Source organism: Nannospalax galili, unplaced genomic scaffold (genome assembly GCF_000622305.1).
Source record: "Nannospalax galili isolate Female #2095 unplaced genomic scaffold, S.galili_v1.0 scaffold713, whole genome shotgun sequence".
NCBI classification, from domain to species: domain Eukaryota; kingdom Metazoa; phylum Chordata; class Mammalia; order Rodentia; family Spalacidae; genus Nannospalax; species Nannospalax galili.
The window spans coordinates 1,712,827-1,739,067 of record NW_008333780.1 but is presented as its reverse complement, the minus strand read 5'-3'; the positions used below and the strand labels follow the sequence as shown (position 1 = coordinate 1,739,067).

The window sequence follows — 26,241 nt, the reverse complement described above, 5'->3', positions numbered from 1 at the left end:
CGGCCCTTCCCTGTTATCTTGTGTAAGCAGACATGCCTACGTGACACAACACAGATCAGACAGGTCAGGCTCCAGGGGCTGCAGCACTTTTCCCTATCTCCGGATGCCTGTGTCTCCAGTTGAGTTAATTGGTTACAGCAGTAAATTCAAACAAGTAAATTCAAGCAGTAAATTCAGACAAGCAGTAAATTCAAACAAGCAGTAAATTCCTCTTTCCCTAACAGAGAGGACACACAAGGAACCAGAAGGGAAAGCTTTCTCCTAAATTAGGTTAGCGAAGGTTCTTTGGGGAACTATCTCCGGATGCCTGTGTCTCCAGTTGAGTTAATTGGTTACAGCAGTAAATTCAAACAAGTAAATTCAAGCAGTAAATTCAGACAAGCAGTAAATTCAAACAAGCAGTAAATTCCTCTTTCCCTAACAGAGAGGACACACAAGGAACCAGAAGGGAAAGCTTTCTCCTAAATTAGGTTAGCGAAGGTTCTTTGGGGAAGTACAGCTTAAACACAAAAGCCATTAAGGAGACGGGCTCAAGAAAGAAATGGGCAGCAGCAGCTATTAGCGTTGGTGGAGTGCTGTCTGGCAAACTGGAGAGTACTAAATGGTCATGGGACACAGCAAGCAGAAGGAGGCAGGAATGCAGGAATGGACGAAAGGTTAAGGCCTGCAGAGTTTTCACAAAGCTCATCCCTGTAAGCAGAGCGAGGGGAGATGGGAGCCAGAGGGAGATGTGTGGGGTTTTGTTCTGCAAATGATGGGGAACTGAGCTAGTAGAATTATAGGAAAAAGTGATATTGCTTGCTGTTTTTTTACTGTGTAGTAGAAATGTTAAGACTGAGTACATATAACCGGGCCTAGTGGCGCACACCTTTAATCCCAGCATTTGGGAGGCAGAGGCAGGTGGATCTCTGTGAATTCTGTAGAGTGGAGAGGAAGGGGGTTGGGGTTGTTTGAGCTAAATTTGAATAGTCTTGAATGGCATTAAGAAGTAATGTTGTCTCCTAAATGTTGTGCTTTAGAAATACCCTGGCAGTAACAAAGACTGGTTTAGAAGGTGTCCAGACTGAAGACTGTGTTAATGAGCAAGAAATTGGTCAAAGTTTCCATTAGAGCAGTAGCCTTGAAGATAGAGAAGTTGGTGGATTTAAGATAGCTCAGTGGTAGAGTGTTTGCTTAGTATTTGTAAGGCCTAATGTTATTCCCAGCACCAAAATGAGAGAAAGCAAAGATAATAGTTCCAAATGAGCAAATCTTATAGAATGAGGAAGAATTTGTGTAGATCCTAATGATTTCTGAGTTAATTCGATGATAAATGAATTGATGTTAAGAAACCCAAAAGAAAGAATGACTGGACAGGCATTTGGAAGTATGTTGAAATACTACAGCTTTGTTGGGTTATAATTCACATATTGGGGGTGGGGATGTAGCTCAGTTAACAGAGTACTTGCCTAGCATGCTCAAAGCCCTGGATTTGCTCATTTGGAACTATTATCCTTGCTTTCTCTCGTTTTGGTGCTGGGGAATAACATTAGGAGGGCCTTACAAATACTAAGCAAAAAGCATTGCATAAAACCCGGGTGTGATGGGGCATGCCCATAATCCCAGCACTCAGGAGGCGAAGGCAAGTATGCACTTAATGTTTTTGGTGTAGTCATAGGATTATTCAACTGTCACAATAGTATTTCAATTTTAGAATGTTTTTAATCACTCCATGAAGAAATCCAGTACCAGCTGGGTATAGTGGTATGTGGCAGTAATCCCGATTAAGTGGAAGGCTGAATTACTTAAGATAGGGTGTTTGAAGCCTTCTGGGCAACACAGCAACATCTTGTCTCAAAAAAACAATCCTCCCCCACAACTTGTACCTATTAGCATTCAGTCCCTCTTCCCCTGACTTCTGGGGAACCACTAAACTACCTTCAATCTCTGTGTACTTGCCCTTTGTGTTTCCTTAGTGCCCAGCTTCTTTGATCCTGTTTTCAACGTCCTCCAGGAGATAGAGACCTCTTTTAGTCCTGTGCTGTACTCTTACCTCTTCTACTGGAATATAAGTTCCTTGAAGGCAAGGACTATTGTTACATACTCCAGAGCTGCATCTAGCACATCTTTTTGTATTTAGTTGTTAAATGCTACTATATTTTTATTTAGACCCAGTAAATGTTTGTCGTGTCAGCGTTTAAATGGTTAACCCATTTAACCACAAAATTAAGTTAACCAGAATGAGCTTAATATACTATGAGGGGTCAGTATTTGCTGTCCTGGAATAGGTAGGCATCATGTCAGTGGTGATCCAGTTCTGGTTCTGCTATTAGCTTCTGTGGGATCTAAATTAAATCTAGAGATACTTCCTTTATTTGAGAGTAGGGACAAATTTCTTACCCAATCTGAAACTGAACAATAAATGAGATAATTCAGGTAGATGGAGTTTAGATAGAGGTAATGTTATCCATTTCTCTGGGAAGAAATTAATGAATTAATTTAACCCTATTACCTAATCTTTCTGGGCTAAGAGTAGTCTCTTTAAATACCAGTTTTTCATGTGGCTAGGTACTTTTTCTCCTCAAGTCTTTTCAAGCTCCGTTTTCAAGGCTGAGTATAATGTGCTGCAGGGGGTGTGGAGACTGTTCTCTAGTCTCAGGAGTCTGGCATACACGAAACATTTATTCCTTAAGAACATTGACTTGGCCTACAGAGATGGCTCAGCGGTTAAGAGCACTGACTGCTCTTGCAGAGTTCCTGGGTTTGATTCCCAGCACCCACATGGCAGCTACGAACCGTCCTCTAACTCCAGTTCCAGGGGAATCCGAAGCCCTCTTCTGACCTCCGCAGCATTGCACGACATGGGTGCACTCATACATGCAGGCAATACACTCATAAACATAAAAATAATAAATGAAAAAATTTAAAAGAACATTTACCAGTAGACTTTATGTTTTGTGTAGTTTTTTGTTTTGTTCCATTAATTCCTGTTGTCTGAACAGGATGTATATAGTTGAATATAAAAAAAAATGTTTAAAGTTTCCAAACTTTACAGCTTCCTGTAATAAATACAGCTTCCTGCCCTCTCTTAGTTTTGAGAGTTGTTTGTGCTTTTCTTTAGAAAGTGTATACTGTGTGTGTTTGAGTGTCATGTGTCAAAATGAGTAAAATTGTCCCGGATTTGTAGGAGCTTACTTAGTTCAGTATGAGGAGGTAGAGATATGAGCAAATAATCAACAGACTGTGGGAAGGGCAACTTTAGAGCACACACGAGTGCTTATGGGAACATCTGGAAAAGGGGATTATTGAGCAGTGTTTTGAAGCAAATGTCAGCTGGCGTTTCTGCACTAACAAGCACCACTCAGAAGCAGCCTGATGAACAGCACCTGCCGTCTGAACCGCACAACAACCTGGGGCAGTGTAGGATTCTGACTCCCGTTTCAGAGAGCAGTTTAAAGCTCACAAAGGCTCTTGGCTGGCTCATAAGCAGATTCCAGGTTCAGCTTCGGTGTTTGTCCCTTCCCCCTTCCACTACATCATGCCCCTCTGCAAGGCGTAGAAAGTCCCCTTCAGGACACTGAGGGGTCCTGCCAGCCTTCTCCTTTAGTTCCTCCTTAAGCACAGCAAGGCGCTCAGATTGCTCTGCTCTGTCTGCTGCGGCCAGTCCCCTCAGCGCATTGAGTGTTCCAGGGCTGTGGTGAATATTGCTGATGTCATTGTTTGCCTTATTGGGATCTTGCTCTTTGTCTCACAGGGAGCTGTGATTGGTATAGACGATGAAGACGACAGCACCTTCACAATAACTGTTGATCAGAAAACCTTCCATTTCCAGGGTGAGCTGAATGAAGAGATTCTTTCTCTTCATAGTCCCAACTGCTTCTTTCCTTCTCTTTGGGGTTGTTTGCTGAATGACTTGAATGGTTTTGCAACTGATCCTGCATGAACGAGTGCACAGGAACCTTCTGGATGAAGTGGTAGTGCAGGTTAGGCAGGAATTTGTATCTGCAGTGGATGCACATTAATTTGAAACGACTGTGGACCTGGCTGCAGTAGGAGATTAAAAATTGAAAGGATAGAAATCAGTGAAGAGCGAGTGATGGGCTGCTGCTGCTGGCTGCTGTTTCCAGAAGGTCGCTGATCTTCTTTATCGAGGAGTGTGGTTCTGCTGCATGAAGAGTCTGAGGACTGGTTGCAAGGCTGCAGTATTTGCCCGTGTAAAACTCAAAATGTAAATTCAGTTGAAGCTAATGGCAACCTTTGACTCAAAGGTTTTGCTCTGCTTCAAGAGCTACACATTTGCATTCATTCATTCCATCTGCATTTGTGTCTCGTTACCAGCCACCATTCCTCTGCTCTTACCCTTTTTGTAGTTAACTCCAATGCCATCTGCCACTGCTATGTTTCGGCATTGCATGCTATGGTTCACCAGTAGAAAGGGTAAGGTACTGTGTGATCATTCCCATTTCATCTTGCTTTGAAAACTCTAAGCCAGCAAATAAAAGTTGATTTTAATGGTCTGGTTCTAATGACCGTCTCATGTGCTAGAAAGTGCCTATTAGTTTTGGTATTAATGTTTCTGTTATTTTGCCTATCTAGACTAACCTCTGTTTTAGGTTTAAAGCAGTCCAAGAAACTTAGAATATTTAGAGATGTTAGCACTTTCTTGGAACCTGTAAGTGATTATCACTGTTACAGTTGCTAGGCATATTAAGATAAATAAATAATAAATGTACAGCTTAAAAATGTTTTGGTTATGAGGTCTAATGGTGGCCAGATGGGCTACATGGAGGTGTTTAGGCAACTATTATCCTATGCTAGAACAGCATATTGCAGTTGATTTTTCATTGTCTTGTTTAAGAAATTGACACAGAGCAATGAAAGATGCATTTTATGTATAACAAAAACAAGCCATTTGCGCAACAGTGTATTTCTAGTGTTTCGTTCTGCTTGCCCCTGAAATATTAACTGTGTTTGATAAGATTATTTGTTCAGAACTGCTTTAAACAATGGTGCCTTCCTGAAAATTTCCACTGCATTCAACTTCATAAAACATTTTAAATCATATTATAAAAATATTCCTCTTTTTAGGGTTGATGTGCAGTGCGGCTTATAAAGCAGAGCAGGTAATTGGAACTCTTTACTTGAGTGAAGTTGAATACTTTAGTGCCACTCAAGTAAGAGCTGTCAGCTGCAGGTAAAGCTGCAGTACAGAATTCTCTTGTCTACAGTTACTAAGTTGGCCCCTGTGGGCCTTGGACTTTGTTGTTTGCTCGTTTAAAGGAGACTTGGATCTCTGGAGCAATGGCACCTTTACCTTATGTTAAACTGATCACCCCTTTAGTAAATTTCCATATTTATAGGGCTTGTTGATAAGACAAGACCTAAAGTTATTCAAAGGATAAAGATAAATAAGGATTATGTGTAGTTTTAAAATAAATTCTAAGTTTTGAGACTATTTGGTGATTTTCTACAATAGTGTTTGTGGGAGCATTAAGCACTAAGCTGTAGCTTATACAGAGAATGCAGAAGACTTTATTTATTTATTTTGGCAATTATGAAAATTATTTCACACTTATGGATCCTTGCTCAGAAGAAAATCTGAATTTGATGGGAAACATTCTCAGTGTTTGATAGATCTTACTTTTTTTCTGTGTTCTTTTTTGGTCTTAAATTGATGAGACTTGAAAGCAAGTCTAGGTTGGGGTACTTTAACATGGCATGTTTGAATATGCTACAGTGTTTGTCTTTCCTGTTTGGGGATAGAACCCAGGGCCTACAATAGTGAGTTTTAACCCTACCTGGGCTACAGAGTGAGACCCTATCTTAAAAAACTCCTGCTCCAAAGGGAAAGAACACTGGCTTTTATTGTGCTGAAAGACCATTAGGGGTTTGAGCAAGGGAGTGACATGATGAGATTCATATTTTAACAGGATTGCTATGGGCACTGTATTGAGAATAAAGTGCAGAAGGGCAAAGACAGAAAAGCTGTTTAGGAGGTGATTGTAAACCTGAAGAGAGATAGTGATGGCTCCCACGTTGTAGCAGTGGAGGTAGAGAGGTAGCAAGAAGTAGTCATATTGTGTGTGTGCTTAATCAACATTGGTAGGGTATCATTAACATGAAATAAAGTATATGTATCGGGTCGGCAAGATGGCTCAGCAGGTTAAAGCTCTTGCTGTGAAAGGGCAGATGAATCTGATTCTTGGTGGGGGGAGAGAACCCACTCCATAAAGTTATCCTCTGGCCTCTACACACATGCTGTGGCACACATGTGGCCCCTTTCATCATAATACACACACATATATACACATAAATACTAGTACTATGCTAATAAGGTAATTTAAAAAAAGACCTAGAGATAAAAAACATTTAAAAATATATGTCTTGAGCCAGGTGTGGTGGTGCACTCCTTTAGTCCCAGCACTTGGGAGGCAGAGGCAGGCGGATCTCTGTGAGTTTGAGGCCAGCCTGGTCTACATAGCGAGTTCCAGGACAGCTGGGGCTACAGGGAGACCCTGTCTCAAAAAAGACAAATATATATGTCTCCTACAGTTCAGTGAGTTTTAGACCAATTTATTTACATAGAACTGCTAGCACAATCAAGATATGGAACATTTCTATCACTCTAAAAGATCCCTTCCCTTCTGGTTGCCCCCACTCCCAGTTCCTAGAGCCAGGCAGTCACTGATCTTCTTTCTGCTTCCTGCCACTGCAGATGAGATTGTTCATTGAGAAATTTCATACAAATGGGATTCTACACTGTGTGATCTCTTTTGTCTAGCTTTATTTTAGCTCTGAACAGTGTTTTTAAGGTCTACTCATGAACCTTTTATTTTTATTATTTTTATTTTATGTCTATGAGTGTATTGCCTGCGTGTATGTAAGTGCACCCATGTCATGCAGTGTACACAGAAGACAGAAGAGGGTATCAGATCCCTTGGAACTGGAGTTATGGTTGTTAGCTGCCTCGTGGGTGCTGGGATTTGAACTTGGCTCTTCTACAAGAACAGCCAGTGCTCTAAACCGCTGATCCATCTCTACAGCTGCCTTTAGTTCCTTTTGTAATTAACTTATATAATTGATTAATAATTATGTAATTAACAAGTAATATTCTGTTGAATGATGTTATGTTAATTTTGAAAGTTATTTTTAGTATATAGCAGACATTTAGGTTGACAGAGAGCTTTGGTTTGGGTAACAAGAATGGAGCTGTATTAACTAAGGTAGATAGTTGCAGGAAGAACCAGACTCTGCGAGGAAGGGGAATGTGGACTAAATCTGGGGACTCATTGGCACAGAGATGGGATTTATGGCTGTGAGAATTTGAGACTAAGAGTAGAAAGAAAAGAAGCCCAAACACTGACTTAGAGGCTTAAGTTGAGGCAGAATCAGCAGGAGACTGGTGACCAGAAAGGAGAAGAAAACCAAGTGACTGTGGTACCTGGAGCTTAGAGAGAGTGCATCTAGGAGGAGAGAGGGCTCAGACCAAGGAGGGTGAGCACCAAGAAGAAAATTCATGATGGTTTTAATCACAAGGAGTTCTTCAGAACCTTTGAGAACAGTTTTCAGCTAGGCGTATAGATAGTGCTTTCAGATTCTGCTGAGATTCTTGTAGCAGTAGCTGAAGAAAGGATTGGCAGCCAGGAGTGTGGGGGGATTTAAATTATTTTAAGGACAAAAGAAACACTAATAGCAAGTTTCTGTGCTAATGATAGTGATTCATTAGAGAGAGAACTGATAGTACAGGAGGAAAAAAAGGAGAATTGTTGGGCAGTGTTGTGGAGAAAGCAAGAGAAGATGGGACCTAAGGCAAGAGACGATGTGACTAGGAAGGTGGACAGTTTTGTTTGTGGTGAAGGGACTGTGGCTGTTGATGGGGTTCTGAATGGATTAAAACAGCAGTAATGGGGAGAACAATGGGGAATAGATTCAGTATTTTTATTTATTTTATTTCATTATCATTATTACCAGTTTTTTTATTGTTATTGGTTTTGGTTTTGAGACAGGGTCTTCCTGTTTCCCCAGCTTACCTGGAACTTAACTATGTAGACCAGGCTGGCCTCAATCTTGCAGAAATCCCCTAGCCTCTGACTCCTGGGTGTGCGCCTTACCACCCTCGGATAGATTCAATATTTTTAGTAAGTAAGTTGGTGGGAACTGATTACTGTTTGGAAAATGAGGGAGTAACGGTGTTCTTGGCGTACTATTAGCTGTTGTCGACATCGAATTAGAGAATGTAGAAAGATATGTTGAGGAACTTAGTTTGGGGACACACAGATGATGGGAACTGAGTCTGAGTTTGAATGCAAATAAGTAGAACTAGAAGTTGAAAGTTTGAATGACCAAGGCTAGGCAGATAAGCAAATGAGTGGAAGCTAAAGTTGAACAAAGACTAGCACCTTGATGCTGGTGCTCCTGATGACCTGAGTTTGATTTCTTAGTTACCACATGGTGGGAGGAAAGAACTGACTCCCATAAGTTGTCCTCTGATCTCCACACATGTGCCAAGGAACATGCCTGTGTACACCTCTCCCACACCATACACACACACACACACACACACACACACACACACACACACACTAAACAAAATTTAACAATAATAACAAAAGACTAGAAGTGTAGAGAGCTGCTGCCCTGTTCAAAGGGGCAGCTGCCATAATAGTTACAGATAGTTCCAGGTTTTTGTTAAGGCTTGCCCAGAGTTGGCACATTCTCTACTTTTTTCAAAAGAAGTCAGATTTAATTCCCCTTCCCCTGTTGGAAAATATGTATGTAAAATTTCCAGATTTAAAAACAATTTATTATGTTTGTCAAACAATATACCTTTATGGACTAGTTAAATAAAACCTTTGGGTTTTTTTTTTTTTTTTTTTAATTTCAGGGTCTGTATAGCCCTGGCTGCCCTGGGACTCACTGTGCAGGCCAGGTTGACCTGGAACTCAGAGATCTGCCCTCTGGATTAAAGGCTGGATTTTTAGTCTTTGGTTACAGCCAAGGCAGTAGTGACTGTTGTTTGCTAGGAGATTACAGTGAGGAGAAAGCTAAGGGTCAAACCTTGACTCACACTAGGCTATTACACCAACAGGCTCCAGAGAATGACCAGAGAAGTTGAGAAGTTAGGATGGAAACTGTTAGTCGCGCGTGTGTGTGTGTGTGTGTTTGTGTGTGTGTGTGTGTGTGTGTGTGTGTGTGTGTGTGTGTGCCAGAGATCTACTTCAGGTGGTTTACTCTGTCTTTCTCCACCTTATTTATTTATTTTTTGGTATTTTTGAGACAGGGTCTCCCTGTAGCCCCAGCTGTCCTGGAACTCACTATATAGATCAGGCTGGCCTGGAACTCACAGGGATCCCCCTGCCTCTGCCACCCAAGTGCTGGGATCAAAGGTGTGTGCCACCACGCCCAATCCTCCACCTTATGTTTTAAATTTAGACAATCTCTCACTGAGCTTGGTGCTTACCAATTAACTAGATTGGCTGGCCTGCAAGCCCCAGGGATCTTCTGTCTCTGCTTCCCAAGTGCTGGGGTTACAGGCACATACTGCTGTGCCCAGTTTTTAAAAAAAATATTTTTATTGACTCAAGAATTTCATACAGTGTATTTTGATCATATTCAGACCCCCTTGCTTGCTCCCCAACTTCATGTCCTCCATTATTATTTGTCTTTTTTTTTTTTTTTTTTTTTTTTGTCTTTTTGAGACAGGGTCTCCCTGTAGCCCCAGCTGTCCTGGAACTCACTATGTAGACCAGGCTGGCCTTGAACGGACAGAGATCCTCCTGCCTCTGCCTCCCAGTACTGGTATCAAAGGTGTGTGCTACCATGCCCAGCCCCATGTATGTCTGTGTGTAGGTATGTGCATGGGAGTGCAGTTGCCTGTGGTGGCCAGAAGATGGCTTCAGAGCCCTTGGAACTGGAGATAATTGTAAACTGCCTGACATGGGTGCTGGAAATCGAACTCAGGCCCTCTGCAAGAGCAGTGCACACTCTTAACTGCTGAGCTATGTCTCCAGCCCGAGCACTTAACGTGTCAAGTCAGTATGCTCCTGAAAAATATATTTCAATGTGTTATTTTTTTAATTTCTTTTTTTAAAAAAATTTATTATTTTTATTTTTTATGTGTATGAGTGTATTGCCTGCATGGATGTAAGTACACCTGTGTTATGCAGTGCCCACAGAGGACAGAAGAGTCCATTGGATCCCCTGGAACTGGATTACAGACAGTTGTTAGCTGCCATATGAATGCTGGGATTTGAACCCGGGTCTTCTGCCAGAACAGCCAGTGTTCTTAACCACTGAGCCATCTCTCCAGCCCCAAATTCTTTTTTTTTTTTTTTTTGTCTTTTTGGGACAGGGTCTCCTTGTAGCCACAGCTGTCCTGGAACTCACTATGTAGACCAGGCTGGCCTCGAACTCACAAAGATCCACGTGCCTCTGCCTTCCAAGTGCTGGAATTAAAGGCGTGTGCCACCATGCCCGGATTTTTTTTTTTTTTTAGATTTATTTTAGTTTTAGTTATGTGTATGTGTGTGTGTGTGGGGGGGTATGTGCATATGAGTGCAGGTGCCTGTGGAGGCTAGAGCATGGGATCTTCTGCAGCTGGAGTTTATAGGTAGTTGTGAGCTGTCTGATGTGGGTGCTAGGTACTGACCTTGGGGCCTTTCCAAGAGCTGTGTGTGCTCTTTTAACCTCTGGGCAATCAATGTCTCTGGCCCTTCAATGTGTTTATTTTTTATTTGGTTGCTTTCTCAATTCTTTTTTTTTCTTTTTGTTTTGTTGTTGTTCTTACATCCTTTTATAAAGGAAGTTAACCCTAGTGTTTGGAGAATTAATGATGTATATCATTAAGTAATCTTTTCAGTTGGGTATATTCTTTGGTAGGAATTAGTGTGAAGATTAAGTAAAGATGTATAATGAAAGATATTTTCCTACTTTGGTATATAATATATACCTGAAAATATACATTGAAGTAGAATGTGTTTTGGACTAAGACTTGCACAGTATAGCATAGCAGTGTGTGTTCTTAAATGTGTTGTGGAGCCCTTAGTAACTCCCTGCCAATTAGAACCAATATTTACTCACAAGATTTATTCATAGATTTTTTTTTTTTGGTCTTTTTGAGTCAGGGTCTCTTTTTTAGCCCCAGTTGGCCTGAACTCACAGGGATCCTCCTGCCTCTGCCTCCCAAGTGCTGGGATGCGCCACCACACCTGGCTCTAATTCATAGATTTTTATTGCTCACCTACAAAAGTGAACATTTAGGTGATAACCCCAAGTCTAAGAGGTCAAATTCTAGAGTGCTTGATGCTAAGCTTTCTGTTTTCAGCCTAATGATTTCTCAACTGTATTTATAAACTCAGGGTTTGACATTATTCCTGTGCTGGCACTTTCTCTTTTCTATGAATTGACAATGGAATAGAATGCAAAATCTGCTTTGATAATTGCATGAGAGGGATTTTCAAATGGAGATGATAATGTGCTACAAAAACTAAATTATTGGGGCTGGAGAGACAGCTCAGCAGTTAAGAGTACTTCTTTTCCAGAGGTAAAGCATTCATACACACAAAGTAAAATTAAAATCTTTAAAAAACAAAGAAAAAAATAAATTATTTTCTGGTAGCCTTTAAATGATGTGATGGTACAAAATGTCCCTTTGTTCCCCACATATGAACAATTGGGTTGGGGTTGTAGCTCAGTGGTAGAACACTTTCCTAGCATGTGTAAAAGTACTCTAGCACTGGAAAAATAATCCCATTTTTTTGAGGAGCCCATATACAAGATAGTGTAGGTTTTATGCAACGTGAGTAACCAAGTCCCCAGGTTTTGAAGTTTATGTAGGTGAAGCGCAGTAGTATTCCACAGAAAGAAATCAGAAGGGGACGATGAGCCCAGCTCAGATTTGAGACAACAAAGAACAATTTCTGTGGCTGAAGTCAGAGGATTGAAGGCCTCTGCCCCAGGGATCCCTTAGACACTTGTAGACAATGTTGGTGTTCACTCTATTTAATCTGCTCATTCTTTTTATCCTGTGTGTGTGTGTGTGTGTGTGTGTGTGTGTGTGTGTGTGTGTGTGTGTGCGCGCTTACTGTAGTACTAGAAACTAGGTTAGTTTCTTAGGGTGGGCAGAGCAAAGTTCATAGATTAAGAAACTCAGTTTCAATCCTTGTTCCAGGGGTGACGACTTGGATGGGTCCAGACTCTGATTTAAATGAGTTAAAACTTTGGCAATCCTGATAATGCCTGGGCTGTTCTGATCCTTGTTTTTAAATTTTAGATTACCATCTGATCAGTCAACTCTCAAGTGCTTAGTTATGCCAGGTTTCTTTGTCTTTTTAACTTTTTGATTGACTCTGATGTAGGCAGCATACATGCTTTTATTTTTATCACCATGGCACTTTTATTAATATGCTTCACATGTAACATCAATCCATCATATGAATTAAAATGTGTGCTTTTGTTTTTGGTTTGTGGTGGGGTTTGTTATGTTTCTTTTTTGGGGGGGTGTTTTGAGACAGAGTCTCACTATGTAGCCCTGGCTGGCCCGGAACTCACAGAGATCTGTCTGTCTCTGCCTCCCTAGCCTTGGGATTAAAGGTGCGTATCACAATACCTGGCTTAAAGTTGTATTTTATCATTGCCTTCTTTTTAAAAAAAAAAAAACAAAAAAAAAAAACAGGCAAGTTCTCAGGTATTTCAGGCTGGCCTGGAATTTGCTAGCTAAGGATTCCCTTGAACTTCTGATCCTCCTTTCACCTGAGTGCTGGGATTAGAATGTGTCCCATCATACCCAGATTATGTAATGCTACGGATTCAGCCCTATGCCTGTCAGGCCAGCACGCTCCCAGCTGAGCTGTATCCCCAGTCCACATTTTCTTTCTTTTTATTTGTGTTTTGCCTACATGTATATAAGTGTACCATATGCATGCTTGTGTGCTTGCAGAGGCCAGAAAAGGGCATCAGATCCCCTGGAACTGGAATTAAGGATGGATGTTAGCTGCCACATGGGTGTTGGGAACCAAACCCAAGTCCTCTGGAAGAGCAGTAAATGCTCTTAACTGCTGAGCCATCTCTCCAGCTCCCTACCCCCACCCCAGCCCACATTTTCTTAATATTCAATTTAGAGGACTTTAAGACGGTTTGACTAGTACCTGCGGGGGGGGTCAAATTTAAATCAGTGATAAGAAAGCTCTGTGTTTGATGAGTTGCTGCAGTGTGAACATCTGCCTAGTGAGGAGTCAGGATATTCTATAAAAGGTAGCTGAGCTGAACCTTGCATCAGATGATTTAAGCCAAGTGAGCAGGGTATATTGGAATTTTGTTTCTCTTGCAGAAGATGTTTGGGTTTTTTTTTCTGGAGAAGGAGATTAAAAAACATAATAGAAGTGAGCTTCTGGTGAACAAAAAAGAAAGTGTGGTAGAATGAACCAGACACTAACGGTCTGCTTGTGCTCGGTGCTGTAATCCTTGCAGGCACCAGATACGTGTTTATGAGGTAGAATGTTTTATACCCCATCATATAGGTGAGACTGAGGCTTGTAAAAAATTTTATTTTATTTTAGTTTTTTATTTTTGGTCTTTTCAAGGCATAGTCTCTCTGGCCTGGAACTCACTATGTAGACCAGGCTGGCCTTGATCTCACAGAGATCCACCTGCCTCTGCCTGTTGAGTGCTGAGATTAAAGTTTTGCACCACCCACCCAGCAAGAATTTTTGGTTGTGAGCCTGAGCCTTTAAATGGCTGCGCCAGGTCTTCAGCCCCCAGCAAGAATCTTTATTCATGGCCACGTGTAAGAAGTAGCAGGGCCTAGACTCACATTTGTACGGCTTTCAGTTCACAGCGCTGCTTCTCTTGCTCGTGGGCACACTCACTTGCCGGCCCCTCGTGCTGTAGCATCTTTGCAGCTCTGGCTTCACAGCTGTCGGATTTACTTGTAAACAGTAGTGTGTCTGCTCCTCGTACAGGGTTACTAGTCCTTTCATGGTAGCAGTACGTTTTGCTGTTAAAGTTCTCCTGTACTCCGTGTATATCCAGGTGGAAGCCTGCCACTATGCCTGCTCTCCCTGAGGCGAGGAAACTGAGGACAGACTAGGAGTTAGCCATATTTTGGGGACAAGTAGACAGGGAAAAGCCTGCCGATGAGCAATAAAGACAGCATGCTTTCATCATCTTCTTGGTCCCAGACGAAGACATGTGGGCTCTCTCTCTAGCCAGCAGGACCCCCTGTCTGGATGGCCATTCCAGACCTGTTCAGATAAGACCAAAGCCATATCTGGACACCTCTTCATTTGAAGCATTAACCCTATCAGTCTTCTCTAAGTTGACCAATCTAAAATTAAGGGAAGGGTACCCACTAAAATGCTTAAAAATCCAGGCCCTCCAGGGTGACTTGGATTTCAGTGTATGATTCTTTGTCTTTTAATAACGTCTGTTACTTCTTGCTCTCTGCTGTGTCTGAGACTTTTCCTGCCCTTTAATTATTTAATTGGCCAAGAAAGCAAACCTAACCATAACCCCTAGATGGTGACCGTCCTTTACCCACCCCCCGAGACTGTAACAGTGGGTCACTGGGTAAGAAGAGTTGGTTATGAACCATGGTATGAGGCTTAGAAAGGCAGGCGAATGTTACCTGAAAGGATTGTACAAGTAGGGAGTCAGGCACTGAGCCCGTACCCTATCAAATTAAAGTTCTGTTCAGACTACGCAGTTCTCTTTTTATGCCAACAGTTCCTTCCACGTTGGAAGGAAACAAACCAACATATTTTCTCTCTATTTGTTCTTTGTAGAGGTCCTGTCTCCCTAAGAAAACTAAATGTGGAGCATGAAGTCACTAGTATTGGTTTAAGCATAGAGATTTGGTATAAATCATTATAAATCCTACATTGTAACGAGGACTGACTCAATGACTGTGTCTAGACTGTCTTTTATAAGACAGGACCGAAGCTTGTGAAATGTATGGGGTTATGTCTGAGTTTATACTTCAGTATTGATCTGAAAGAAAGGCAAAGACATTATGTTAACAGCTTAATGCTAAATATAGAGGGAGGAGGAAGTAGCTTACTGCTCTCTCTTTGCCTGAGCCAAATTCCTTAGAGAACACTGGAAGCAGAGCAAAGCCTCCAGAAGGGTGGGTCCCTAGGGCTGTTAGTTAGAATAGTGCAGAAATACTTCACCCCACTTTATACCCCAAAGAAACATTTGCACACTTTTTTAAGTGCAAAAGGCTTCTCTACCCCCATGATGAAGAGGATAACATCTATTTTTCTCTCAGTTTTTTATTTAAAATAGCATAAATCAGGCATTATAATTTCTTGTTGATGAGTGTCTGTTACTTTCTTAGGTCACATCCATTTCTTTGGTATTGTTTACTTCAGAAGCAGATAAAAGATTTACTAGCAATTTCTCTTGTCACATATGTGACTTGCCTCGCTTTAGTCTCTTCAAAGTGTTTAGTTATTTATAGCTATGTATATACTGTACTGTATATTTATAGCTATGTATATAGCTGTGTAGCCTAGGCTGACCTGAAATGTGTTAATATAGCCCAAGCTGGCCTTGAACTCATGGGGAAATCCTCCTGTCTCAGCTTTCTAGGCTTATAAGCATGAACCACCATACCCTGCTCCTTCCTGAAAAAATTTAAACAGGCGTGAGTTCTTTTCCTTCCCTTTTAGTTCATTGGTTAACTTGATCAAGTGACTGTGTAACATTTTATTTTCTTTCTCAATAAACCTTAATATCAGAAAAGTTCTGTATTTCTCCTCATGAACTGAGACTTGGCTTTAGCCTCATAAAATTACCTTCTTCCGTCCTACTCTTCCTTCTCTGGATACGGTAGACTGTATATACTATGATATAGACCCTCTATACCATGAACGTATGCATGTTCCTTGTATGCATGTGTCACTGCACTGCACGTGACTTTCTGCATCTGCATTCCCTTTATATTGTGAGTCAGCGTGTCCACTGGATGCTTCCTTCCTTGTCTCTGTAACTTGGCCCAGGTCTTTATCATTTCCTTTTTTTTTTTTTTTTTGGGTCCTTTTGAGGTAGGGTCTCCCTGTAGCCCCAGCCGACCTGACACTCACTAATGTAAACCACGTTGGCCTGGAACTCACAGGCGTGTGCCACCACGCACGCCTGAAGTCTTGATTTTTCTAAAGTTAAGGATTGACTTACCCTTTTAAAGTTAATGTAGGTAGAAAATCCCTGTGGGAACTAAAAGGATTAGTATATATTTGCATATTAATTTGTCAAGAGTTTTCATTGAAAAGGAAAAAGTGACTGATAATCATGTGTTTATAAAATGAATGGAAAAGCACGCACATGGTTTTCACTGTCTATAACAGAATCAGCACAGTTGCCCAATACGATGCCAACTCTTGTTCTGGAGACTCAAAATATTGCTTCACATAGTCAAAGCAGAAGATGTGGGGGAGAAACACTTGTAAATATTTGCATTCATTTTGACTGTTGTAGAGCCTTCAGTTAAAACTATTAATAAATCTTTGAAGGTGCCAGTTATGACAGATTTAATAGGATATTAAGAAAAAATATAAATAATATTTTTTTTAAACACTAATAATTTTAGATTACAAACAGAAAATGAAACTCTAACTGAATAGTAAGGTCAATAATAAGGTCCTCATTCAGCAAATATTTGTTGAACAACTTTTTCCCTGACAAGAGTCTAGCAGGTTGGGATATACCAAAAAATAAAGAGCCCTGCATTTGTGAGCTTAACATTCCAATGGCAGGAGGGCTGGAACATAAGAGCTAGACATGAGTAAGTACCTGTGTTAAAGAAGGGAGCACACACAGTAGCTTGAATGAGAATGTCCCCCATGGGCTCCAAGCATTTGGACATTTTGTCCCCAGTAGGTGGCGCTGTTTGGGGGAAGTTTGAAGAGGTGCAGCCTTCCTGGAGGAAGTACATCACTGTGGGCAGGCTGTGAGAGTTTATAGTCATGCCCACTTTTAGTCTAGTTCACTCTTGCTTCCTGTGCCTACTTGAAGATGTGATCACCTAGCTTTCTGCTCTGGCCACCTCTGCTGCCACCCCTCCTCTCCCATGGTGGACTCTAATCCCTCTGGAACCATAAGCAAAATAAACTCTGCTATAAGTTGCCTTGGTCATGGTGTTTTATCACAGCACAGAAAAGTAACTAATACAGTACACTAAAGAAAAAGGGCAGGATAGGGAGAATTGAGAATGCCAGAGTTGGAGGCTAGTCTTTAAGAAATGCTTGTAATTGTCGGTGGTATTTGTCAACTTGACAGACTCTAGGATCATCTGGGTGATGGTCTCTGAGCATGCCTGTGGAGCATCATTTTGATTACTTTGATTGCTGCGGAAAAACTCACCTTAATTATGAGTAGGACCCTGGGCTTTGGTTCTGGTACTGAATAAAGTAGAGAAAGGAAACTGAGTGGCAGTGTGAATTTATTGCTTTTTGCTTGTGACGGATGTGATGTGACCAGCTGTTTCAAGACCCAGTGTCTTTGACGTCCCAGGGGTAATGAATTGTACCTTGAACTGTAAGCTAAAATAAACCCTTTTTTTTCGGACGTTCTTTTTGTCAAAGTATTTCACCATAACAACAGGAAAAGAAACTAAGACAAAGCTGTTCAGGAGACTACATTGAGAAGTTACCATTTTAGAACACAGATGACCATTTGTCCTGTAATTATGAGTACCAATTAGTTTTTAAAGAAAATTTTTGGTAGGCTTTGAGAATTAAGAAAATGTGTATCAGATTCCTCAGCTGACCAAGGGAGGGCAGAAAAACAACATAAAACTAGAGCATTCTGATGTTATAGATGCTGTGGTAGAAGCATATACAGCATGAGACACCTGGATCTTTTAAATCTGATCTCACCAATAATTTTCTGTAATAAGCAGCTTATTAAAACCATGACAAATTTTCTAGATATCATTGGCTCAGATTACTTTAGGTTTGATCATGTAAATTGTCTTTTTTTTTTTTTGAGGCCAGGTCTCCCTGTAGCCCCAGCTGTCCTGGAACTCACTATGTAGACCAGGCTAGCCTTGAACTCACAGAGATCTGCCTGCCTCTGCTTCCCAAATGCTGGCATCAAAGGCGTGTGCCATTGCACCCAGCCAACGATTCCCTTTCTATACCACTTTATTACCTTTTACAATGTACTTTGTCCTAGGGATATTTGCCCAGTGGTGAAGCTTTTGCATAACATGCTATTGTTAGGGCTTAGGTTTGATCCCTAGCACTGCACTGCACAAAACAAAACAAAACAAAACAAAAACACCAACAAACCCGATGTGGACTATTCAATATGCTAGTTACACTTTGAATCACTTAATTATCTAATTGGAATGCTTTATTTAGCATCTTCCTATCCATCATGTAGTGAGCAAGGAGCTTTACAATACAGCAACAAATAAGACAAGACAATTTCTCCTTTCTAGGGACTTACAATTTAGTGGAGGAGGTAGTAAGTAAATAGTCAAGTAAGATATTACATATATTATTTGTCAACAGTTCTCAAACTTTAAAAAAATTTTGATTATTTATGTTTCATGTGTATGAGTGCTTTGCATGTGTCTAAGTGCATCCATGTCATATAGTACCTGCGGAGACCAAAAGAGGGCATCAGATCCTCTTCGAACTGAAGCTGTAGGTGGTTGTTAGCTGCCATGTGGGTTCTAGAAACCTCACGCTGGTCCTCCACAATCAAATAAAAAATAAAATAAAATAATAAAATAAAATAAAATACACAGAACCAGGACCCTAAAAACACAGGTTCAAGTCCTAAATTCACTACTTTAGTATGACCTGCAGAGGATAAGTTTTGTTTTGTTTTGTTTTTTTGTTTGTTGGTCTTTTTGAGACATGGTCTCTCTGTAGCCCCAGCTGTCCTGGAACTCACTATGTAGACCAGGCTGGCCTCGAACTCACAAAGATCCGCCTGCCTCTGCCTCCCAAGTGCTGGGATTAAAGGCGTGCACCACCACTCCTGGCTGGAGGATAGTTTTTTAATAACTCTGAATCATATCCACATATTCCAAAAGGGGTTGGTATCACTACCTACCTCACAGGACTACAGTGATGAAACAGGAAATACAACCACAGTAGTGAGATAGTGAGGTCAGGGGGCACTTAGGGCAAGGGTACTTTCCTACTAAGATGTCATCTGTGTTTTCAACTGTGTTGTTTGTACTGATGGTGCCAGAGCAATCGCACAAGTCTTCCCTACCACATACTGGCAGGTGGGGAGAGATTTCCTATTTCCCTTAGAATTCTCTTCAAGAATCAATAAACATTATTAAATTTCAACCCTTGGGTCTAAATGGGGGTGTGCATAAAACACCTCTGCTGCATGCCAAAACAAAACGGTTGTCTCAAGGAAGAGAACAGGTTCAAATGTCCGAGTTCTTAACTGCCTGGTGCTCACAGAACATCATTTTTACTTAAAAAATAACTATAGCCAGGCATGATGGCGCATGTCTGTACTTCTAGCACTGAGGAGTAGGAGAATTACTACAAGTTTAAGGTCAGCCTGTTCTATACAGCTATACAGTAAGTTTCAAACTAGCTGGGCTACAGAAGGAGACTTTGTCTCAAACAACAGAATAACAAAAAACTATCTTATTCAGTCTGGGGTATCTAGCAGATACTTTCCTCAAATGAATGAAAAGAGCCTGTATTTCGGAAATATTTGACAGTGTTTGTTGCCAAATACAAAATTCAAGCTTTCAAATTAACAATGGAATTTTGGAAAATATGTATTTACCTTCTACCATCAGCCTGGACCAATTCTGAAAATCCAAAAGCCTTTTCTGATGAGTTTAGGCATTGTCAACAAATGTCTCAAAAAGACCAAAAAACAAAACAAAACAAAACTTATCCTCTGCAGGTCATAACTAAAGTAGTGAACTTAGGACTTGAACCTGTGTTTTTAGGGTCCTGGTTCTGTGTATTTTATTTTATTTTATTTTTTATTTTATTATTTTATTTTATTTTAATTTAATTTTATATTTTATTTTATTTTATTTTATTTTGTCTTTTTGAGACAGGGTCTCCCTGTAGCCTCAGCTGTCTTGGAACTCACTATGTAGACCAGGCTGGCCTAGAACTCACAGTAATCCGCCTGTCTCTGCACCCCCCGCCCCCAGCCCACCCAGTGCTGGGATTAAAGGCGTGCGCCACCACACCTGGCAATTCTGTGTATTTTATGAACACACTAGCTCCAGAGCCTGAAATAAGTTTCTCTCCCTCACGATGGGCTTTGTGAGATTTGCTTAACAGAATTAGGGTTGTTTGAAGCTATATGCTGCTTCCTAGATGCTTTGTTGTTGAAAATTACTACTTTCCTGTTTCTAGTTTTTGTTTTTTGAGACAGTATTGCTATGTGGCCTCCAGGCTGGCCTTGAATTCTTAATTCTCCTGTTCCAGTTTTCCACGTGCTGGGATTATAGGCATGTGCTAGCATGAACAGGTTAGACTTTTCTGTTTCTTTTTAGAGAAAAATAAAGATGATCCCTATTTCATGTAGTTGCTATGAGAATTTGATTAATATATTTTTTAGAACTATGTTTACACAAATTAAGTGCTTGTGGGATTTAGCTTTTGCTATTTACACAGGTAGGGGGCATTTCACCTGAGAGAACAACTTGAGCCAGAGCTGGCGCTTGCGGTTCACTGGTGTGAGCAGTGAGCCCAGCATAACCTAAATTCCAAGGTTCACGGAAGAGTAAGACTGGAAGGTAGATTTGGCCCTGGATTCTTTGTGAATTAGAACTTTAAGCTCAAATTCATGACTGTTACATGGTATGTGTATTTATTTAGTACCTGAGTAGTGGAATATTTTAATTTAAGGAAGGAGAAGGCAAGTCCTCTTGTCACAAGCAACATAGGTAGAAGAGGTGACCTTTCAGTGTAGCCTTGAAGAATGAATAGAATTCTAATAAGCACAGATAATAGAGGCTGTTAGAATGGATGATGAGAACCCCTTACTAAATAATGGACTCTCCAGCTGTGATAAAAATACCCAGTACGAGCAACTGAAGGAGGGAAAGATGTGTTCTGGTTCACAGTTCAGGAGAAGTACCTCAGTCTCTGGTGGCCTGAGGCTTGCCTTGCTTATCTCTTGGAGGACAGGATGTAGAGAACAGTCTAGAAGTAGAAAGGGCCATAACCTTCAAGGGCCTGTAACCTTCCCCTGATGGCCTACATCTACCAACTAGGCCTTATACCCTACAAGTCCACAATGTCTTCCAAACGGTGCCACCAGCTAAGGATGGCATGCTGGAACTCAGGAGCTGGTGGGAGACACTTCCCATTCAATCTGTAACACAGCCAATTGACTGAATTTCCAGGAGATGGTGAGTTACTGGAGGTCATGGACCCTCTTATTCTATATTTCAGCAGTGCCTGACCAGTCAATCTTGTAAATGTGGTTTTTGGTAATGTTTTCATTTTGCAATAATTGTCAGAGAAAGAGGCCTTCCTGATTGTAGAAGTTAATTCTTTTTACTTCAGTTGCAGAACAGGCAATTCCCACTTCCTTTTGTGAACAGGCATTCATTCACTCAAAGTACCTGCATGACATTAGGAGGACAGATTCCTAAGTAGGGGATCAGGAACATTAGGTATGGCAGTTTTGAACTTGTCTTCAAATCTAGTTTGAATTATAAGAAATATTTTGGGAGGGGCTGGAGAAATAGCTCAGTTAAGAGCACTACTTGTTCTTCCAGAGGACTGGGGTTCAGTTCCCAGCACTTACAGGTCTTCTGCAAGAGCATCCAGTGCTCTAAACACACTGAGACATTTCTCCAGCCCCTCAAGAACCCTTCTTGAGTTCACCTTCACCTCCACCCACACCCACACCCACCACCACCTCCCACAGCCACACTCTCCCCTTGGAGTAGGATTATGTCATTTTTCTTTATAATTAGGGGTTTTATGTCCCCTGTAGAAGCTTTTTTCTATACTGGTTATAAAGATCTGTCCTGTTTTACCTCAAGCTTTATTCTTTTTTCCTTTCAAATTGGGAATTGAGGAGAATGTTTTGGAATTGGCTCCTGTATAGTACAAGGTAGGGTCAGGTTTCATTTTTCTTCCGTAAGTCTCAGTGCAGTTTACTGAGAGACTGTTCTCCTGCACATTGGTCCAAATCAAGTGTCTGTGTATACAACTAGACCTATTTCTGGTCTCTAGTCTATTTCATTGATTTACTTACCTCTTTTTTCTTTTGAGATAGGATTTCATGTGTCCTGGACTATCCTCAAGTGCCATATGTAGCCAAGGATGACCTTGAACTTCTGATCCTCCTGCCCCCACCTCCTGAGTGCTGGAATTACAGGCGTAAGTCACATCTGGTTTATGCTGAGGATTGGACTCATGGCCTCTTGGGAAAGTACTCTACCAACTGAGCTGTATCTCTGGCCCCATATTTCCTTTTTCTTTTTGAAACTTGAGGACAGTTTTATTGGAGTTTGAAAGGGAAAACCAACAGGACTGACAGGCAAGCAGATCGCTGCAGCTGCCTGGAGGAGGGAACTGAATAAGATGAAGGGAGAAAGTTATGTTTTCCCGAGTTAGAGGGCTCAGCAGTGAAGGCCTGTGAGCAGCTGCTTGGGGAGGAGGGGCTCTTCAGTGATGGTGAGAATGCCCAGAGTGCAAGTTTAGGATTTTGCTGTCTGAAAAGGAAATCAGAAAAGGGGAAAAGAAAAAGTTAGAATTCAGAAAGTAGGTGGGCTTACTAGTGTGGGTCTGTAAGTAACTGCTCATATTTTCTTAACTATTGCTTTATGATAAGAATTTATATTTGGTAAAGTAAACCCTCTTATAAGGCTTCTCTCCAAGAAAGCTAGCATTATTCTATACTCTTTGCATTTTTCTAAAAGTTTTAGAATCAGCTTAACAAATTCCTGGCTGGCCTGGAGCTCACAGAGATCCACCCACCTCTGCCGCCTGAGTGCTGGGATTGAAGGTGTGTATCACCCTGCCTGACTGAAAACAATATTTTTAAAGGAGTGTTGGGTCCCTTTAGTGGAGAATGATACTTAGAAATCAGTAGCTGTTGCTGTGTGTAGATAGATGCTACTAATAAATGCTTCTATTGGGTGTCACAGTGCCCAGATCCTTTGAGAGCTAAGAAGTATGAATGTTAATTATATATGTGTATGTGTTTGCTTGTGTATTCGTGTATCAGTACCCATGTTTATTTCTATATGTATTTATCTACATATATTGAAAACGAGATCATGGTTTTTTTACATTTTATTATTTTTTATTTTATGTATATGAGTGTTTTGCCTTCATGTGTGTAAGTATACCATGTGCTTGCAATGCCTATGGAGGCCAGAAGAGGGCGTTGGATTCCCTGGAACTGGAGTTAGGGACAGTTGTTAGCCACCATGTGGGGGGCTGGGAAGTGAACTTGGGTCCTCTATAAGAGCAGCCAGTGCTCTTAACTGTTGAGCCATCTCTCCAGCCCCCATACTTACAGTTTTAATTCTAGTTTAACACCATCGAAATTATTCTGTTTCTCCCTTAACCATATTTATTTGTAACTCTATGTATTAGTCACTTTTCTGTTGCTGTGATAGAAAAACTGACCCAAGCAATTTATAGAAGGAAAAGTTTATTTGAGCTTACGGTTCCAGGGGAATTACAATCCGTCATGGCAGGGAGGCATGGTGGCTGGAGGTGGCTGGAGCAGGAACAACAGAAGCTAAGCTCTCACATCATCACGCAGGCACAGGAAACCTGGAGATCCACAAGGCTTAAGAACTCTCTAAGCCCACCCCCAGTGACATGCTTCCTCCAGGATAGCCACACCTTCTAAAACCTCCCAAAACAGCGCCATCATCGGGACAAAATGTCCAAATACTTGGAGCCTATGGGGGACATTTTCATTCAAACCATCACACTCTATTTTCAATTTTAATTTTTTTTTTAGACAAAGCTAGCCTTGATCTCATAAAGACCCATCAGCCTCTGCCTACTGAGTGCTGGAATTAAAGGTGTATGCACCATGTGTGGCTTATAACTCCATTTTTTAAATGAGAAACCCAGTATCTTTGTAATATATATGCTTATTTGATCAGTTCTTTTCTACATATATTGAAAACTTTTTTTTCTGAAACAAAGTCTCATGTTGTCAAGGCTGACTTCAAACTGCATATGTAGCCAAAGATGAACTTGAACTTCTGATCCTCCTGCCTCCACCTTTTGAGTGCTAGGATTGTAGGTATGCACCACCGCACTTGGTTTATTTGGTGCTGGCCATGGACCCTGGAGGGCTTCTTGCATGCCAGGCAAACATTCTACCAACTGAGCTGCATTCTCAGCTTCTGTAAATATTTTCTAATGATCTACTTCTCTTTTTGAACTGCAGTGTTACTACACCAACGTTACAGTTATATATGAATAAGACTTTTTGAGACAGGGTCTCCCTGTAGCCCTAGCTGTCCTGGAACTCCCTATGTAGACCAGACTGGCCTTGAACTCACAGAGATCTGCCTACCTCGGCCTCCAAGTGCTCCCACCATGCCCAGCATACAAATATCTTTTTAGAAATTAGAAGGAAGAGGGGCTGGATGTGTATGAGTGTATTGCCTGCATGTGTGTAAGTGCACCCATGTCATGCAGTGCTTGTGAAGGTCAGAAGAGGGCGTTGGAGCCCCTGGAACTGGAGTTATGGATGGTTGTTAGTTGCCATGTGGGTGCTGGGAACCGAACCCCAGTCTGCTGCAAGAGCAGCCAGTGTTTTTAACCACTGAGCCCCCTCAAATTAGTTTTTGGTCTTTTTGAGACAGTTTCCCTGTAGCCCCAGCTAACCTGGAACTCACTGTGTAGACCAGGCTGGCCTTGAACTTACAGGGATCCACCTGCCTCTGCCTCCCAAGTGCTGGGATTAAAAGTAATCACCACCACGCCTGGCAGTTTTTAAGACTTTTAAAATTAGATTTTTAATAGTAGGCCCAAACTCAGTGGACACTCATTTCCCCAGATGTCTCTTGGAACTGTAGTTCCTGGAACATGTCTGGAACTGTGCCCCTGAGTCAGACCTCACTCATCATTGTATTCAAAAGGTCGCTCCAGCTTCAGTGAGGGAAGTACAAGTTTGGATCCACCCTTATCAATCTTGCGTTTTCATCCGAGTTCCAGAATATCGCATATGCAGTGTCAAGCATGCTTTCTCAATCTTCGTGCTTTTAATGAAGACAAGTATGCTATCTTTCAGCACTTTGATAAGTTAATTCTCAAGCATACCCACATTTGTTCATTAGCTTTTTGGGTGGAGTAGCAAAATGAGGTTCCCAGGAAACAAGTGAGTTTTCCAAGGTTAATTAAAAACCATTAGTCCAGATTCTGTCCATTTTAGAAACGTCATTCCTACAATGCCACGCCTCTTTCACTCAGTCTTGGGAACCAGTACTTCTCTGGATCTTCAGCTTTCCATTATCTAGTCAACATACAAAGTACTTTTTCAAAGTTACTGCACATCTTAGTGTAGGCTGCTGTGACAAATTGCCACAGAATGAACATTTGAACAGCAAACATTAATTTGCATGGTTCTGAAGGCTGGGAAGTCTGAGATCAGAGGGCCAGCATGTCAGATTCTGGGGAAAGCTCTTCCAGTTGCAGCCAGTAAACTATTCCTTGTGTCCATGTAGTGGAATGAGAGCTTTCTGAGCTTTTTAGTACCATTCAAGAGTTCTACCCTCATGACCTAGATAGTTCCCAAAGGCTCCACCTCCTAATACCATCATATTGCATGTAAAGATGTCAACATGCAGGCTGAGGGAAGGAGATAATGAAAGCATTGAGTATAATGCTTAGATTTAACCTTTTCTTAATACCTTTCTCAGAGTCGTTGTCTTATTAATTTGTAATGCTGTTAGGTTAATTTATTACTTTCATATTCTCTTTTAGGTCCCTCTTTATCATCCTGTTAGTTTAAATAATTAATTTATAAAAGGACATGAGAAACATTATTATGCTTCTAAGAGTTTGAAGATTATACATACATATGTATATAAAGGTATATTCAGAAATATTTCTACCTCCTTAATACTAACCTGTCCCTATTGTCCCTGGCTTCTCTCCTTTTCCATCTAAAGCTGATAAGTAACCAGTTTCCTTGATTGCTAGCATATTCTGTTTTATAAATAAGCAGATACATGAAAGTTTTCTTATATCTCATTTCTTAGACTTTGCCTTAATTCTTTTGTACATTTTAATTTATCTGTTTTGCGTATATTTGCACATGTACATGCCA

The 26,241-nt window shown here is 41.0% G+C and overlaps 1 protein-coding gene and 1 pseudogene across 6 annotated transcripts in view; one reads left to right on the top strand and one right to left on the bottom strand.

Moving 5' to 3' along the window:
* The window catches only part of Osbpl9 (oxysterol binding protein like 9), a 176,597-nt gene that overhangs the window by 57,809 nt on the left and 92,547 nt on the right, over positions 1–26,241 (top strand). For 5 of the 6 annotated variants that reach the window (XM_008828452.2, XM_008828451.2, XM_008828448.2 and 2 more), the window contains exon 3: positions 3,734–3,812. The exons of the other annotated variant lie outside the window; for it this stretch is intronic. In XM_008828452.2, coding sequence (XP_008826674.1) covers positions 3,734–3,812 — 79 coding nt within the window. The remainder of the gene's footprint in view (positions 1–3,733; positions 3,813–26,241) is intronic. 6 annotated transcript variants of the gene reach the window in all.
* LOC103730269 overlaps positions 13,786–26,241 on the bottom strand; it is a 13,124-nt pseudogene continuing 668 nt past the window's right edge.